The 17,614-nt window shown below is 44.2% G+C and overlaps 1 protein-coding gene across 1 annotated transcript in view; it reads right to left on the bottom strand.

The window, feature by feature from the left end:
- Nucleotides 1-12,295: 12,295 nt before the first annotated feature.
- LOC103735451 (protein THEMIS3-like) overlaps nt 12,296-17,614 on the bottom strand; it is a 65,492-nt gene continuing 60,173 nt past the window's right edge. The window contains exon 4 of the mRNA XM_008834705.1: nt 12,296-13,308. Coding sequence (XP_008832927.1) covers nt 12,296-13,308 — 1,013 coding nt within the window. The remainder of the gene's footprint in view (nt 13,309-17,614) is intronic.

The following is a 17,614-nucleotide window of genomic DNA, read 5'->3' as shown; positions in this document are numbered from 1 at the left end:
TCACTATCTCATTAACGTAGGAGGTATTCTGCCAATTTATTTAGCATAACTTAAGGTGAACCTGCCTTCCTAGTAATGGTTCTATCACTGGGTAATTGATCAGTGAGACTGGAAAAGTGGGTGCTCCAAAAGATAGACTAGACATTTTTTTTTTTTTTTTGGTCTTTTTTGAAACAGGGTCTCCCTGTAGCACCAGCTGGCCTGGAACTCACAGAGATTCTCCTGCCTCTGCCTCCCAAGTGCTGGGACTACAGACGTGTGCTACCATGTCCAGCAGACTAGATATTTTTTTATAGTCTGGACCAGTTAAATTTTCTGAGGACTCTTGCTACTCTAACATTCCCCCTTCTGAAGCAGTAACCCTAAAATCTTTTAGGGAAAAGAGCTCCCAAGTACTTCTAACATTTTTGGCCTTTGGGACAGAGTATGTTGCTAAAAGGCCCAAGGACATTTTGACTTTTAGCCAAGAAAGAAACTGGCTACTTTGCGGTCTTTTTGCCTTAACTGCCTAGCCAATTCCTACCTCCTATTCTTATCACACCACCCTCTGAAGAGGTTTACCCAGATTGCCGATAGGGAATCTGGACACAGACTGCTCTGGCTTCTTCTATGCTGAACAGGGATGTAGGGTGAGGCAATTGGGGTACCCCTTCAGTGGGTCTATCTAAAAGACTCACAAATTGCATAACTCTTAACTATAGGGAGAAAAGAAAGTCCTTGACTAGTGCCTAGGAGATGTGAAGGAGAAGTAAAGGGAAGTGGATCCTCTTTTTAAAACACTAAACTATATGTTTCTGTTGTGAAGCAGTGAGAATCTCACAGATTCCCCACACAGGTTCTTGCTGGAAATGTTTGGCCTGACTCTAATCATAAGAAAAGATTCAGACAAATTTAGAACATGGGCTATTTTGCAGGAACTCTTAAGTGACTTCAGGAACAGAGGGAGGTGGCAGAATTGTTTCAGAGGATGGAAGAAGAGCAAACAGCACTGGAGTGCGGACCTTTAACTCTACTCACATTTAAGGTGGAGAAAACCACTAGAATATGACCGTACAGCTGGAGACCTTGTGGGTGCCTGGCCCCTTTCTACAGCTCTGCAGGAGGTATCTGTATATGAAGAGAGGCTTTGCAGGGTGTGGTGGTTTCAGTGATGTCCCCCACAGGCTACAAGTATTTGAACTCTTGGTCCCCAGTTCCTGGCACTGTTTGGGGAGGGTCACCGAACCTTTAGGAGGTGTCGCCATGCTGGAGGAAGCACATCACTGGGGGCAGACTTTGAGAGTTCAAAGCCATGTCCCACTTCCGGTCTGTCTCACTGTGCTTCCTTGGTGTGCTTGAAGATGTGAACGCTCAGTCTTCTGCTTTGGCCGTGTGCTGGATAGCTTTAGTGTCAACTTGACACACCTGGGTTGAGGGAGTGTCAATTTGGGAATTGCCTTCATTGGACTGGCCTGTGGCCATGTCTGTGGGGCACCTTCTGGATTGTTGAGTGATGTGGGAGGGCCCAGCCCACTGTGGGTGGTGCCACCCATGGGCAGGTGGGCTGTGTTGTATAAGCAAGGCTGCTCAGGGGCCAGGGGAGCAAGCCTGTAAGCAGCATTCTTCCATGGCCTGTGCTCCATCTCCTGCCTCCAAATTCCTGCCCTGAGTTCCTACCTTGGGCTCCCTGATGAACTGAGACCTGGGAGATGTAAGATAAATCTCCAAGACCCCAAGATCCTCCCCAAGTTGGTAGTGGTCAGAGTGTTTTGTCACAGCAATGGAGAAACAAACTAGGACAGGCCACTTCCTGCTATGCCTCCCCACCATGATGGACTCATGTCCTTCTGGAACCCTTGTTCTAATAAACCCTTCCTTCTATAAGTTGCCTTGGTCATGTTTTTGTTGTTGTTTTTTAAATCACAGCAACAGAGAAGTACCTAACACATGGGGCAAGACATCAGCACTTCAGTATTGAATGAGTTCACTGTACTATTACTTCAAAATTTTTGAAGTAAAAATACAAGTAAAATTAAAAACTGATTTAAAAAATTCAGTAATGGGGCTGGAGAGCTGGTTCAAGAGGGAAGTTAGGTCACTGGAGATATTGGGACCCTAGTACCTTCTTCTTTGCTTTCTAACCACCATGAGGAGAAGAGCTCCTCTGCCATTTGCTCTCATCACGATATTCTGCCTCATGACAGGCTTAAGAGCAATGGACCAACCAGTCATGGATGGATATGTAAAAAAATGTGATCCAAAATAAGTCTTTCCTCATTTAAGTGGCTTGTCTCAGAAAGTTTGTTATCATAATGGAAAGCTGACTAACACATCTGCCGTTTCTCAGAGCTGAGTCCTCTACCCATTAGGAAATGGAATTGTGGACAGGCACTTGGAAGAATGCTCTACCTTCCCCATCAGGAATCCCCACCATCTGATCCCTGCCCATTAATTATATAAGTTTCATGGGTGATAGTGAGAGAAGAGTGTGTATCAGCAAACAAATATTCAGTCTGTGACACCTCATGGATTTAATGCATTGAGAGTAAGCTTAGAGCACTATGAGACACTCCGAACATGCTCTGCTTTACAACTACAAGGTCCTTCCTCCCTCTGATCAAGAAAGTGACTCATGTGGGAAGGCCCTGTGAGAAATCCTCTGTATTCAGAATGACCAATGTCTCACAGAAATTGTTCAAGGTGGTGCTCCCTTGCAGCATCCCATTCCTCTGGAAGTTTCCATTTCTTCTGGATTCTTGCCAGGTGGAGGCATGAAATTAGTCTTATTTTGTCCTTAAAAATTTGTCTAGGGGCTGGAGAGATAGCTTATCAGTTAAGAGAAATTACTACTCTTGCAGAGGATCTGGGTTCAATTCCCACCAACCACATGGTGGCTCACAACTGCCTGTAATTCCAGTTCCAGGGAATCTGATGCCCTCTTCTGGCCTCCATGGGCACTAGGTACCTATGTGGTACACATACCATAATGCAGGCAAAATACTCATACATTTAAAACTAAATAAAAATAGCTTTAAAAAATTGTCTACTTCAAGCTGGGGAGATAGATCAGTTGGTAAATTGCTTGCCTTGCAAGCATAAGTTTGGTCCCCAGAATCCACATAAAAAGTCAGGTATGATGGCATATTGCTTATAATCCCAGCACTGGGGAGACAGAGACAGGTAGATCTCTGGTGCTTACTAGTCAGCCAGCCTAGCCAAGTTACCTCCAGATCAGTGAGAGACCTGTCCCAAAAAATAATGAAGAAGGTCCCTGTGAAACAACACTGAGTTTATCCTCTGCCCTCCATAGGCATGTACAAGTACACTCCCACACAAGCACACAGGAACATGTACACATACATACATATACACATATACACAAAGTTGTCTGCTTCAATGCTTCAAAGCACATTCTAAAAACAATTCATAGCATCTGAGTTTTCTGTATCCCTCTTCCCACACATTCTATAAGAGCAGATGAACAGGGTGTTAAGGTTACTAAATCCCTATTTATGTAGCCATTAGTAGAGGATGAGATGAGAATATACATTGAATTCCTGCACAAGAATTTGCTAGAACAACAGGTGAAGAGGATCTGTTCTGGGTTGTCCATATGTGCCTTGTGGAGAGCAGTTTTAGGGTGAAAGTATCGCCTCATACAGAGGATAGCCCTCCTGCTTCTGTGATAAACATCGCTTCTCCTATTTCCCAGAGCCATGTAGACAGCGTATTCATGTTGCATGTGGATGGCCCTTGATCCTGTTCATTTCACATGTCAGATCAGGGGCGATAGTCTCTCTTTACTGGACTCCCTCTGGATGCCTCAAAACTAAAACCTTCAAGAAAGAATTCATAGGCTCAAGGTCAAGGCAGTCTCTTTGTAGGATAAGATGCCAACATTTCTCCCAGTGAGGAGTCAGGTTTTTCTGCATGATTTCCTGGTGATGAGTGTGGGACAGTCTTTATTGTTTGGGGAGAGAATTTCTCAGGCATCTGTGTCTGAGTTTTCAGATAGTGAGTTATCTCTTGCTGGGCTTTAAAGCTTCTCGTTTGTCTGGTGTATCACATGTTGTGAATTGGTCTATACTGGATTCACCCTTAGCTTGGCAAGCAATTTACCAACTGATCTATCTCCCAGAGCTGAGCACAGTTCAAACTCAGAAGGGAAGTAAGTCTTCAGTCTCCTCAAAGCCAATATCTCAAAATTCATCAGACAAAATCTTGACCTCCAGAGACTTTCTTATCCTCCAAAGGGACTGACCTTGACCTTGACTTGTAGGAATTCTTCCATGAAGGTTTTAGAATCAGCGCATCCAGAGCAGGGTCTATTTTCCTTACACAGGCTAGTTGAAACCTGGCTGCTGCTTGGGTCAACCCATCTCTAATAAGGTCAGAGTTGGGGGCAAGCATACCACAACTCAGAAGTTCAGATAAATTCTGCCATGATTTGAATGTATGTAACCCTACAAAAATGTGTAAGTTGGGACCTAAACCCAATGTAACAAGCAATTTTAAGAAGTGAGGCCTTAGGAGGTGATTAAGTCATAATCTTATGAATGAGATTAACAAGCTTAATTAGGCATGGAAGAAACCAGCTGGGCCCTTCTGCCTTCTGCCATGTGAGGACCCAATGTCCACCCTTCCCTGGAGACACAGCAACAAGATGCCATATTGGAATCAGAGACTGGGCCTCACCTGCTGGGTTCCTGATGGTGAGCTGACAGCTACTGAAACTGTGAGACATAAAGTTCTATTGTTCATAAACTGTCCATTTTCCCGCAGTTTGTTTTAGTGGCTCGAGTATACAAGGATGGATACGTACTACCCAAAAGAAATGCCCCTGAAGTTTGGAACTCCAGCAGCAAAACAACTCTATAGCTTTTAGCAGGCATTTCTCATTGCTGCTGCAACCAATGATGACATAGTGACTTTAAACAATTTTAGGTCAGAAATCTGCAAAACATTTCACTGGGATGAAAATATTCACAGGTGTCGGCATGTCCTTGACCAGCAGCTACTGACATTTTTTAGCTGACTCTTTCCTCTGTTTCTAAAGTGCACAGTTTCAGCCTCTGCTATCATCACAAGCCTTATTCTCTGACCCTGCCTCCTCTTTAAAGAATCTGTAACTACAGCAACCACAGCTGGGACAATCCTCCACTCTCAGGATCATGGGACAGGTCAGTGTGTGACTGCGAAAGCCCCTCCCAAGCCAGACATGGTGGCACATGTCTATAGTCTCAGCACCTAAGAGGCTGAGGCAGGAGGGTCTTCTTCCAAGGATAGCCCGGGCTACATAGTGAGAATCTTTCAGAAAGAAAGGAAGAAGGTGGAATGGAAAGGAATCCCCCATACCTTGGTACTGGATGTCCAGTCTAACTTCTTTACTCCTCTCAGCTTTATTACATACTCCATATGCAAATATCAGTCTTGTAAAAACAAAACGAAAGCCTTCTTGTCAGAGCTAAGTCCTCTGAGTGCCTTCCCCATCCTGATCTCCTTGTCTCCTCATGGTACCTCAGCATTGTTCTTGGCCTGATGTTTTTCTGCACTTACACACACTTATTTGTTCCCATAGAAAGCAGTCTTGGTTACACCTTCCCTCAATGTAAGTTGTATTTTAATGGACATAAAATGGTGCCACATGGATTTATCACTCATTGAGATTTTTGAGATCTCCATGCCAGCATGTATGGGTGGACCTCATCTCTTCAGTCACTGCATAATATTCTATAAAATGAGTGTACACGGCATGTTCATCTTTCTGTGTGAGGTCTGAGATTGCTTAGTTGGCAAAGTGCTTTCTGGGCAAGGAGGGGGACCTGAGTTCAGATCCCCAATACCTATGTAAAAGCTGGGTATAGTGGCATGTAATCCCTGTATTAGGAAGATGGAGACAGGAGGATCCCTGAGGCTCGCTGGCCGGCCAGTTTGGCCAACTGGTGTGCTACAGTTTTAGTGACAGACCCTCACTAAAATAAATTATTTGTTTCAAAAAATAAAGTGGAGAGCAATTGAGGAAGATGCTTGATGTTGATCTCTGGCCTCCATGTTCACACACATACACACACAAACACACACATCTTCTTTGGCTACTATAACAAAATATCAGAAATTCAGTGATTTTTAAATAATGAAAATTTAATCTCATACAGCCATGGATGCTAAAAGTCTAAGAAGAAGGTGTTGCCAGGGCCAAAGTCCTAAATTAAGGAATTTCTGGAGCCAGAGTCTCTGCAGAGTGTTTAGGAGACATCCTTATATCTTCTGATTTCCGGTGGCTCTTGGCATTCCCTGTCTTGTAGGACATCACTCATCTCTGCTCCCATGTTCACACGGCCTGTGCATCATGTCTCTCTCACCTCCCTTTTCTTCTCTGCTAAGACCACTGGCTACTGGAAAAAGACAAAAGGAAGAGAGTCCCTTCTCCCATTCCATTGACTGAAACTTTGTCATAGGGTCACACTTAGTCTCAAGGGAGACTGGGAAATGTAGTCCTTCACTGGGCATCTAGAGATTCTATTACTACGTAAGAATGAAGGACAGATATGGGGATATCTGGTGGTCTCTGTCTCCATAAGCATTTCTGTAGTGTAAATACCCAGGGTAGGATGCCTAGTCCTGGGGACAGTTTCATTTTAATTGCAGTACTGTCTGAGTACCATCTAAAGCCATGTGGATTTATACTTCCGTTGGCAACGTTCATGATACCATTTTCCAACCATGAATATAAACAAAGTTTCAAGATTTTACCATTACAATGGATAAAGCAATCTCATCTTCTAATGTCTTCATTTCTATGACTCATGGTGAAGCTAAGCATTGTTTAGTACATTTATTGGTCCTTTCTATTTCCTCTTTTCTGATTTCCCTTTTCTCTTCCCCTACTCATGATTTCCCTGTTAAGTTATTTATCTTTTTCTAGCTGACTAGGAGCTCTTTAAAATATTCTTAGTATTAACATTTGTCTGTCATAATTGTTATACATATTTCCCTCAATTTGTCACTTGTCTTTTCTATTTTATTTTAGAATATATTTTATTGTAATGGAAATTTCAATATCTTTTACTTTTACCATCTAAGAAACTGCAAATTTTATAAAATATATTTTAAAAAAGGGCTGGAGAGGTGGCTCAGCGGTTAAGAACACTGGTTGTTCTTGTAGAAAACCCGGGTTCGAATCCCAGCACCCACATGACAGCTAATAACTGTCCGTAACTCCAGTTCCAGGGGATCCGACACCTTCTTCTGTCCTCCGTGGGCACTGCACGACACAGGTACACTTACATGCAGGCAACACACGCATACACATAATGTAAAAATAATAAAATAAAATATTTTAAAAAAGAAAGCGGGAATTTTAAAAAGCAAATATTTCTAGTCTTTTTGTCCTATACAGCTAGAAAATTCAGATACAATAAAAAAGAGTCATCTCCCCTAGTTGAAGTGACAGGAACATAGAAAGCCAATCCATAGCTCACAGCACCATCTTTCAAATCACAACAGAATTTGACTCTTTTATGTTGTTTTTACAAAGCTCTTGTCATCAATCAAATGGGTGACAGCTTTCTGACAACTGTGTGCTGCTAGATCTGGAGCATCTAGTTAAGAACAGACTGTTTTCCATATTGCCTGTCATGATCCATAGAACTGGGAGGTACTCACGGACACAGAAAGAGCCATTCAGGTATGGAAGGCTACTATGCTTTCCCAGGTTACAAGGTACAGCACCAAAGGCCCAGGGACAGAGTCCTTTGACCAGAATGCAATTGAAGAGCGTGGTTGTACATACCTGTAATTGCAGCACTTAGGAGATTGAGGCAGGAGGATCGCCAGTTCAAGACCAGACTGAGCTATACAGTGAGTTTCAGGGAAGCCTGGACTACATAGTGAGACTGTATTGCAAAACAGACAGACAAACAGTGATGGAAGATAGTGGGTCTCCTACTCAGCCTTCCTGGAATGCCAGAATCAAAGGGGAGTGGAGGTTTGGAGAGACTGGATATTTAATACCATTTCCACAGTGGCCATGTGGTACTCAGGGTCTGTTTGGAGTCTTCTCTTGAGAAGACCACCAAGTCCACTTAGCTCCAATGGATCAGCCTGTACCTGCCTGGAGAAGGGAATGGGTCCAGGGCCCTCTCTTGTGATTATAAAAGTGGCATGTTTCTTTGGTTGCTTATATACCACTTTGGAGAATTTTAAGACACATACTGGGTTTTGTTTTGTTTTGAGATAGGGCCTCACTCTACAGCCCAAGCTCTTCAAACTTGAGCCCTCCTCCTGTCTCAGCCTCCCAAGTGCTTGGATTATGGTGTTTACCATATATCCACTTGGCGCATACTATCCTGATTAAACTGGCTGCAATATTATCAGTGCCATCTCATATCTGGTTCATCCACTACCTCCCTAATCCATTATGAACATCTTACCCTTTAAGCTCCCATAGGGAGTCAAGTATAGGCGACTAGGTCTGCTTCTAGCCTTGCTAACTAACCACAGACTTAAGTCACTCAGAGACTTCTCTATTTCCTTCCAAGAATGATGCTCTCATTAACATTGAAAGACCCAGCTATCTGGTAGCGCCAACTGATAGGTGGGCCTGGGTTGTATAAGAAAGGTAGCTGAGGGGGCTGGAGAGATTGGTCAGCAGTTCAGAGCATTGGCTGCTCTTGCAGAGGATCCAGGTTTGGTTCCAGCACCCACATGGCAGCTAACAACCATCTGTTACTCTGGTTCCAGGGGACCTGATGCCCTCTTCTGACCTCTGTGGACATTGCACGACACAGGTGCACTTACATACATGCAGACAATACACTCATACACATAAAATAAAATAAAAAATGAAAGGTAGCTGAATGTGAAGCCAGTCAGTGGTCTCTGCTTCAGTTCTTGCCTCCAGGTTCTTGCCTTGACTTCCTGCCTTGATTTCCCTCAGGGTCGGATTGTGACCTGGAAGATTAAGCCAAATATACCCTGTCCCCCCCAAGTTGCTTTTGGTCATGGTGTTTATCACAAGAACAGAAAACAAATGAGGACTGTCTCCATCACAGGTGCTCAACCCTGTATTTAGGATATACAGAGCCACAGCATAGACAATATGCAAATGAAGGAGCGTGGCCTCTGAGATGAGAACTTCAAAACTTTGATGTCACAAGTTTTTCTTTCTTGGATCATCTTCCAACCATTTAAAAACATAAAGGCACTTCTTAGCTTATGGCTCATAGTAATCCAATGGTCTTGATTCAGGCATAGCTTGCTGGCCCCAGTCTAAATGGCCTCCCAGAGGTCTCTAGTGAGTTTGAGCCCTGCTGGTGGCAGCAATATCTGTTTATTAGAGTGTCTTGGACTGTTTCCCTTCCTTTCTTGGCACATTCACTTATTCTCTAAGATCATCTTCCAAATAAACCACTTGTCTCCAAAGCCCTCTCAAATTCCCATTTGGTCTTAGCCCTTTTGCCAGACTGGCAAACTGAGTTTCCTGTTTCCTGTTTGCCAAAGTCATAGAGCATAGTTTAGAGCAGGGCAGCTCCAGCAATCACATAGCGCTATCATAGCACCTGGCTCTCTACAAGTTGGCCCCTGGCTCTGTGCCTCTGTATGCACCATTTCTAGCAGGTTTCCAGAGCTCTTGGCTTCTCATCCCACTTCCCTGAAGATGCTTCAGTGAAGGAGGTTTTCCTTTTGTATTGCAGTGCTTTGTTCTATTGGGTAAGGGGATCACAGCAGAGTGTGACAATCAGGCAGGGTGGTTGGGTGTGCCATGGGGGTGAGAGGATTCATATCTCAACTCGATTACTCCTGACAGAACTTGCTCAATTCCTGATTCCTCAGCTAAGGAGGCGGTATCAGAGCTCATCCTTCCTGGGGCTATGGGAGGATGAAGCAGATGTTGATGTCAATCACGCCTTATAGAGTGGAGCACACAACAGGTACTCAATGATTAGAGATGACTACTGCCAATAATAGACAAAAGGTGCTGTAAGAACTCAATGGAAGGATCAGCAGGGCAGCATCACATAGGAGAGGTAGAGGTATATGGGACAGGATCTGAGGGATGAGCACTTAAACCAGGAGAATTGCATGAGCTGTAACACAGTCATGAACCCCCAAAAGGAGAAACTCAGCCTAGCAGCCTCAAGTCTCTGTTGGAGAGAACAAGGAGAAGCAGTGGCGATACTTGTTGAACACAGGTGTAGTGACTGCCTACTTTTGCTGCAGGTCTTGTGCTATGCACTTACAGATCATTTCCTTTGATTTGTACAGTGATGAGTAGATGGGAATCAGTATTATCCAGTTTACAGGGTGGAATAAGAAAGCTCCAGAGGGGCTGAGCTGCCACTTCAGAGGGCCTAATCATGTTTGTCTCACTGCAATATCAGTACCTTCCATTTAACCCTCTGTGCTACATTGATTCTGAACAGAGATGTTGGATAGGCGTGTCCTCCGAATGAACCAGTAGCAGTTGAAGGTCTGAATCTTAAGAGACCCTGTAGACTGAGGGGGAAACAGCCACCCCTCCCACCCAATCGGTCAGCTTCAATTGCACGAGGGGGTGCATCTAAGGACAGAAGCTGAGGAAGCTGGGAAGTGGCGGGAAGTCACCATCTTGGCAGGGCGTGGCACTGGCCGGGCGCTGATGGCAGTGGATCTCAAAAGGCTCAGCCAAGATATAGGGGAAAGAGCCCACAAATGTATGCCTTTGTAAGTAACTCTCTTTGGACATCATAAACTTTATGCAAAAACATGAATAGAATGCACGGTGTCGGTTTTGTTGGTCGGTTGTTAGGACAGTGTGGCCTGGGAGCCAAGAGAGTGCGTGGGTCTCCTAGGAGAGAATTTGGCATTACAAGAGACTAAGCTGGACTTAGAGCTCAGAGAAACATCTTGGAAGGAAGCAATGTCTACAGTGAGAGTTGAAGAATGAGCAGAAATTATCCCTAAGAAAGTGGAGACAGCATTGCAGGCCCCAGTGTGACTTTGGGCTCAAAATCATTCTGGAGAAAGCCAGAAATTTTTGGTCTGGCTGGAGTGCTAGGGTAAGAAGCTGGGTACAGGTGAGAGCTGAAGATGCAGACAAGAGGCTGGTACCCCAAGTGCCTCAGAAACTGCACTACGGTCTCCTAAGTCTTTGGAGCATTTTGAAGGACTTCTTTTTTCTCATTTGGACCCTAAAGCAGCCCTCCACTTAGAGTGGAGAATAGACAGGAAAGCAGCCGGGCTTCTAAGAGAGGTAATGTGAACAGAGGAAGGTGGTAGTCTAGACAGAAACCTGACAGTGGGGACCAGGAAAATGTGAAAGGTGAGAGAGATTGGCAGAAACTGGTAGGGCATGGTGATTAATTGATTAACTGGCCAGGTAAGGAAAGGAAAGTTGTCTGGGTGTCTCCCCTGAGCAGCTGGGGGCCATGATGCCTTCCTTACTGGAAGAAGAGCAAGTAGGGACACACAATACTGATGTAGGTACTCAGAAACCAAAACATGCATCCAGTTATTCATCCAACAAAATTTTATTGAGTGCATACTACATGCCAGACACTGTTTAGAGAGAAGGCAACAGGAAAAGTTGTTCTAAACCTTGGGGCATATGAGATGGAGAACTGCATTTGATGACACATGAATATCCCTGCAGAATAAATAGAATTTCACTTTAATTGGAAGAAGAGTACTTTGGTAATGCCAGAACATCAGAGCTTTGCCTCCCATGCACATCAAGAAAATAAAAAATCTGTCTCCTAGACAACTGATGTGGTTTTAACAGGTGTCTCCCAAAGGCTCCTGTGTTAAAGGCTTGGTCCCCAGTTCATAGTACTATTGGGAGATGGTACAGCCTTTAAGAGGTGGGGCCTTGTTGAAGGAGGTTAGGTCACTGGTGGCATATCCCGGAAGGGGTCATTGGGAGGTTGGACCTTCCTTTCTCTTCCTGCTTCTCACCTGCCATGAGGTGAGCAGCTTTGATCTATTCTACATTCCCAATATGATGTGCTGCTGTACTAGGCCCAAAGGCAACGGAGACAAGTGACTTTGGACTAAAACCTCTGAAACTGTGAGCCAAAATAAATCTTCCTTCATCATGAGTTGATTATCTAAGGTATTTTGTCACAGTAACAGAAAGCTGACTAATACAACTTACAACAAACATACAAGAATGATGGAAATAGTAAGTAGTATCAACACCTCTGATTTCATGTCCATTATCTAAACGCCCTTGGCCAGGGCCTACTTTCTAGTTTTAGGAATCCCAAAAGACTCAGTTCCTGAGTGTGTGGGTGCTGTCCCTTGGAGACAAGGCAAAGGATAAGTTACAGTTTCTGCTTTAAGACAAATTTCTGGGCTTTGGAAGGGGTGGTGGTGGACAAGGAACAATTAAGTAATTAGTAAAGATTCGAGACTCTTCTTCAGTGATTTCTTGGATGTTCTGGAGAGCTGTGCTGCTTACTTTCCTGACCTCACTTATCCATGAACGCTCCTCTACTACTATCACCTCAAAGCTTGACTTCTCAATTGGGATTTCAAAGGTGGCTTCTGACCAGTCTGTGTATATGTCTTCTGAAGAATCTGGTGAAACTTCATCTATGGCTATGAGGCATTGTTCAAGGAGGACATTTTCAACTCTCAGCTCCTTGGTGCCATACAGAGGGTCTCTGGTCATGGAAGGATCTGGGCTGACCACTCTGACGTGGCATGGCAGTCTTGTGACTTCGCACAACTCCTGTAGAGTCCCTGGTCCAACATCCTCAACCAATTCCAGAAAGTCTCCTTCTGCAAAAAAGGGCAGTTTGATGTGGGCTTTGGTGGCAATATTCAGGCACTTGAGGACATCAACTCTGTGCATTTCACCTTGAATTTCGGCAGCAGCCACAGTCCTCTTCAGAGCCAGGAAGCACTCATTGGCTGTGAATGACGCAAAAGCTTCCACATGGGAGGTATAGTCCCTAGAGGACTGGAAGCAGAGCTGTCTGTCTTGCATGGCCGCAGCAACATCAGATATTGCATGGAAATGGCGACCTCTCCTCAGCACCATGCCCTGATAGGTATGTGGGATGAGAAAATACTTCCCCTTCTTTCCTTTAGAAATCTCTGTGGCAATGAATTTTTTTACTTCTTCGGTCCTGAGGATGGTTAAGAGCTGTCCACACTTCAAAGGTTTTGTGGTTATTTCGTTGTTTCCCAGGACCACACTCATTATTTTAATTTTCAGTGGGAATCTGTGTTTTGCCATACTGTATATTTCTCTTGTTGTCATGATTTTAAAGGGATGACAGCCTAAGCCTGTAATATCGGTAACATGAATGTCCAGATTGGAGGGGATGGTAATCACGTTTTCACCTGGGGAAGGAAAGGGGGGAACAGTATGAGGCCTTTGAAATGGAATGAGTTTGAAAAGAAGCACAGCTAGCTAATGGATTCATATTTATTCATATAATAGAGCAAATAAAAGATGATCATCAAGTGGAAATGTTGGAAGATTTCATGAGATGATAAAGTTAAACCGGTGACAGGAGGATGACTCAAACCACCCTTTGCTGTGTGTTCTGCCACTGAGTCTAGTTCTAAAGGATAAATAGGGTGAGCTGCTTAGTTTTTGTCAACTTGACACAAACTAGAGTCACCTGGGAAGCAGGACCCTCAGTTGAGAAATTTCCTCCTGGGATTGGCCTGCGGCCATGTCTGTGAGGAATTTTCTTTGGAGGCATTTTCTTAATTGCTAATTGATACAGGAGGGCCCAGCCCATTACGCACAGTGTCAACTCTGAGTAGGTGGGCCTGGGCTGCATAAGAAAGGGAACCGAGCAAGTCAGGAGAAACAAGCCAGTTAGCAGTGTTCCTCCATGATCTCTAGTTCCTGCCTCAGGGTTCCTGCCTTCAGTTCCCATCTTGGCTTCCCTCGCTGATGAGCTATAAGCCAAAGAAACCTTTTCCTCCCCCAGTTGCCTTTGGTCAGTGATTTATCACAGCAACAAAGAAGCAAGATAGGACATAAGGAATGGTAGAAAGAGCATTCTTTATAAAGGACACGGAGGGCCCAGGGTACACATTCCAGAAAGACTTACAGCAGCTGCTGTGCTGTGGCTTGTGGCTTGTGGCTTCTCCAGTCCCCACAGATCCTCGCCAAGACCTTGGGCAGCAACACGAGCTCTTATCACCCTCAATCTGAGGGTGTGACTAGGAAGATCTGACAGTTATTGGAAGAATCAAGTGGCTTGCCAAAATGAGCAATTTAAGAAGAGTTTAATACAGGTTTTATGTGTGTGAGTGTTATGTGCATATGTGTAAGTGCCCGGATTGCTTGGAACTGGAGTTATAGATGGTTGCTAACGGCCATGTGGGTGCTGGGATTCAAATCCCAGTCTTCTGCAAGAGCAGTCAGTTGTCTTAACCGCTGAGCTATCTCTCCAGCCCTTATTTTTAAATTCCTGAGCAGTGTATGTGGGAGGCACCTCCAGATAGCAGGGCCTCTCCCTTATACAATCAGCACAACTCAGAGCTGCCTGGTTGGAGTACTGGGCAGAGGGACACAGCCAATTCATCAATATAGTTACAAGTCCATCCTTCACCCTCACTTTCCTGAATCCCGTAAGAACTTCTCTTTTTTAGTTGACTCTAATCTGAAGGAAGGGAGGTAGGTTGACACCATCCTTACAAGTCAGCCCCAGGCTCTGGGTTGGGATGGAGAGGTGCAAAGAAAGCTGGGTCAAAAGAATGGTTCCTGTGGTGGGAGGGTAGGTGATTTGCCTGGAGTTGAGACAGGAAAGTGCAGGCATGTGTGTGTTGACACCATTGTATTGGAGAGGAATGCATGGGAATCTACCAGAGTGTGGCTGTGGACTTAACTCAGCATCCTCCTGCCTCAGCCTCCTGAGTGTGAGGATTATAAGCTTACAGAGATTTCTTTTGCTTAAATTTTCTTTTAAGATAAAAATAGCAATGTATCACTATTAAGGTGATGGTTTTAGTTGCATTTCAACAAGGTCATTTAAACCCCAAGATTTCTAAGTGGAAAAGACTTTGAGCAAGGGATGGAGAAATTGAGCATTTATACAGCACAATGAGCTATCAGCTGCCTCTCATGTTTCAATTTTCCCTCTTCAGGTTTCCCTTAAAAATTAAAATGTAAGAACGATTAGAGGGAAGTTTAACTAGATGTATCATTTTTATTAACAATGGAGGCAATAATTTCCTACATGCAGGGCTCTTGTCTGAAGAATACAGATTGACCCTGAACCTTAAGGCTTCTATAACTAGAAGGATATAGTGAGCTCAAAATGATGCTGAGATTCATGTTTCAGGTTGCCTGGAAAGGAAGACTTACCCTAAAGCAAAATATTGGGACTCTTCCAATAACTGACTAATTAAAAAAAAAAAAAACCTGAAACTGAAGTCACATCTCTCTTAAGGGATTCTTATACATGAGCATTTATTGCAAATGACTTTATGCGATTGTTAGACCTAGATTCCATGTATTTGTTGTCACTGGTTTTAGGAAAACATGGACATAATCATTTAAATTCCATAGGAAGTTGAGAAGCGGCCAGATGTCAGTTTGTAATTCTAGCACTGGGGGGGGTTGGGAGGAACTGAGGCAGGATGATGCTAAGTTCAAGGCTAGCCTAGACTACTTAGCAAGACCCTATATGAAAAAAAAAATGGAGTTGTGAAGTGAGAACTCTTAATAAAACTCAAAGAGCCAGAGATAGTGGTGCGGGTCTATAGCCCTAGTCCCTGAGGAGGCTGAGGCAGGAGGATTACTTGAGTTCATGAGTTCAAGATTAGCCTGAGCAATATAGCAAGATCCCACCTCAAAAACAAAGTTTCAAAGCGTATCAGCTTAAAACACATACTCTATGGTTTTAAATCCATAGGAAACAGTGAGACCATGGGCTATGGCAGATTGTATCCATGATTCATGGTTAATGGTTGAATGACTGAAACAAAGCATTAAGCACTATTCAAAGAGGGAATGAGGACCATGGGGAAAAAGCAAGGCTGGTGAATCCTGCTGGCCAGACCTACCTACCAGCTATGCTTCCCAGCTGGGAATCCTGGGGCAAGACATTTAAGTAATGCAGGTTGTATTCTCATCTATAAAAGGAGAATAGTCTTCCCCTCCTTTTCTACCAGTGGTAAAGATCAAATGAAAAATTGGTGTGAGAGTGTTACCTGCATTGCTTAGGTTTATGCAAGGAAGGTATTTGTTTTTCTAAACTCAAAACATTTTTTTCCAGAAGGGGAAGAAATCTATACTGCAAGGTAGAAACCTCTATTTCCCCAGGTGCTTAGCAGATGGTGCAGCCCCAGGGGGCCCTAACAATGAAAACTTGAAAACTTTCCTTTGTGACTTGGGAATGTGTTCTTGGTATCTATGAAGCAATTCTTCAATCTAAAGGAAGTAGAGACTACTGTCCAGTAGTGATAGATCTTTGGATGTCATATTGGGAGCCAGGACAGGTGACCCTGCTGTAGTTCCTTCTCAAGAGCTGGGGTACCCTGGAGAGGCTGTCTACTTCAGAAGAGGTAAGACCTGGACTACTAGAAGGGAATCTGGATGCATTTGGTTGGGCTAGAGATAGGAATCAGGACATAGAGTTCATAGTAGTCTGATCCACTGAAAGGGAATCTAGATCCATCTGGTTGGGCCCAGAGGGAGAAGTAAGGATGGACATTTCACAGTAGAGGTGGCCTGGCAGATTGAGCCTGGCACAGCTTTAGGCTGGTGTACCTAGGATGTTACCACTGGCCCTGCCTGGACCAATATCTCAGACAGCCTGACCCCATAACCATGTCCCTTTGTCTGGCCCTGGCTGGTGCCTGGCAGCCATGTTAATCTCTTTACTAGACAGAGTCATTGCCTGAAGGCCAGGGGCCCTAGTCTGCTTAGACCTTGACCACTGATAAGGAACCTCTCTCTTTTTGTTCTTTTAACTTCATCTTTCACTTGAAGAAGAGTAAATCTCAAACAGAAGCTGTCTTAGAGACCATGCTTCCCACCATGGCTCAGGTCCTTAAATTTCCATTTTTCTTTTGACCTGGTCCACCAAGATCTTCCCCTCGTTCATGCTGATCACTGCACACCTGCGTTTCATCCTTCCACTCAGTAAACTCAGCCTGAAGTGAAGGCTTGAGTGTGCTGGGAGGGATGGGGAAGAGCTTTGCACCTGCTGTTTCCTTCTGGAATCAGGGAGCATTTTTGTCACTATTATTATCTGTAGCTGCTGCAGTCACCTCCAGTTGGGACACTGCCTTTGACCAGATGAAATAGTGGAAAAAAACTGTCCTGTGGTTAGTTTTGTAGCTCCTAAGGTCTTAGTGGCCCTTCCTCATACACTACACGGACAGACACAGACACACAGACAGACACACACACACACACACACAGACACACAGACACACACAGACACACACAGACACACACACAGACACACACACACAGACACACAGACACACACACACACACACACACATTTTTGAAACAGGGTCTCCCTGTAGCCCCACATGGCCTAGAACTTACTATGTAGACCAGGCTAGTCTCCAGCTCAGAGATCACCTGCTTCTGCCTCCTGAGTTCTGGAATTAAAGGTGTGTGCCATCCCTTCCAGCTCCAATAATATTTTTAAAATTTTGTTTATTAGTGTGT

This window comes from Nannospalax galili, unplaced genomic scaffold (genome assembly GCF_000622305.1).
Source record: "Nannospalax galili isolate Female #2095 unplaced genomic scaffold, S.galili_v1.0 scaffold155, whole genome shotgun sequence".
Lineage (NCBI taxonomy): Eukaryota > Metazoa > Chordata > Mammalia > Rodentia > Spalacidae > Nannospalax > Nannospalax galili.
This window is presented reverse-complemented; position numbering and strand designations above follow the sequence as displayed.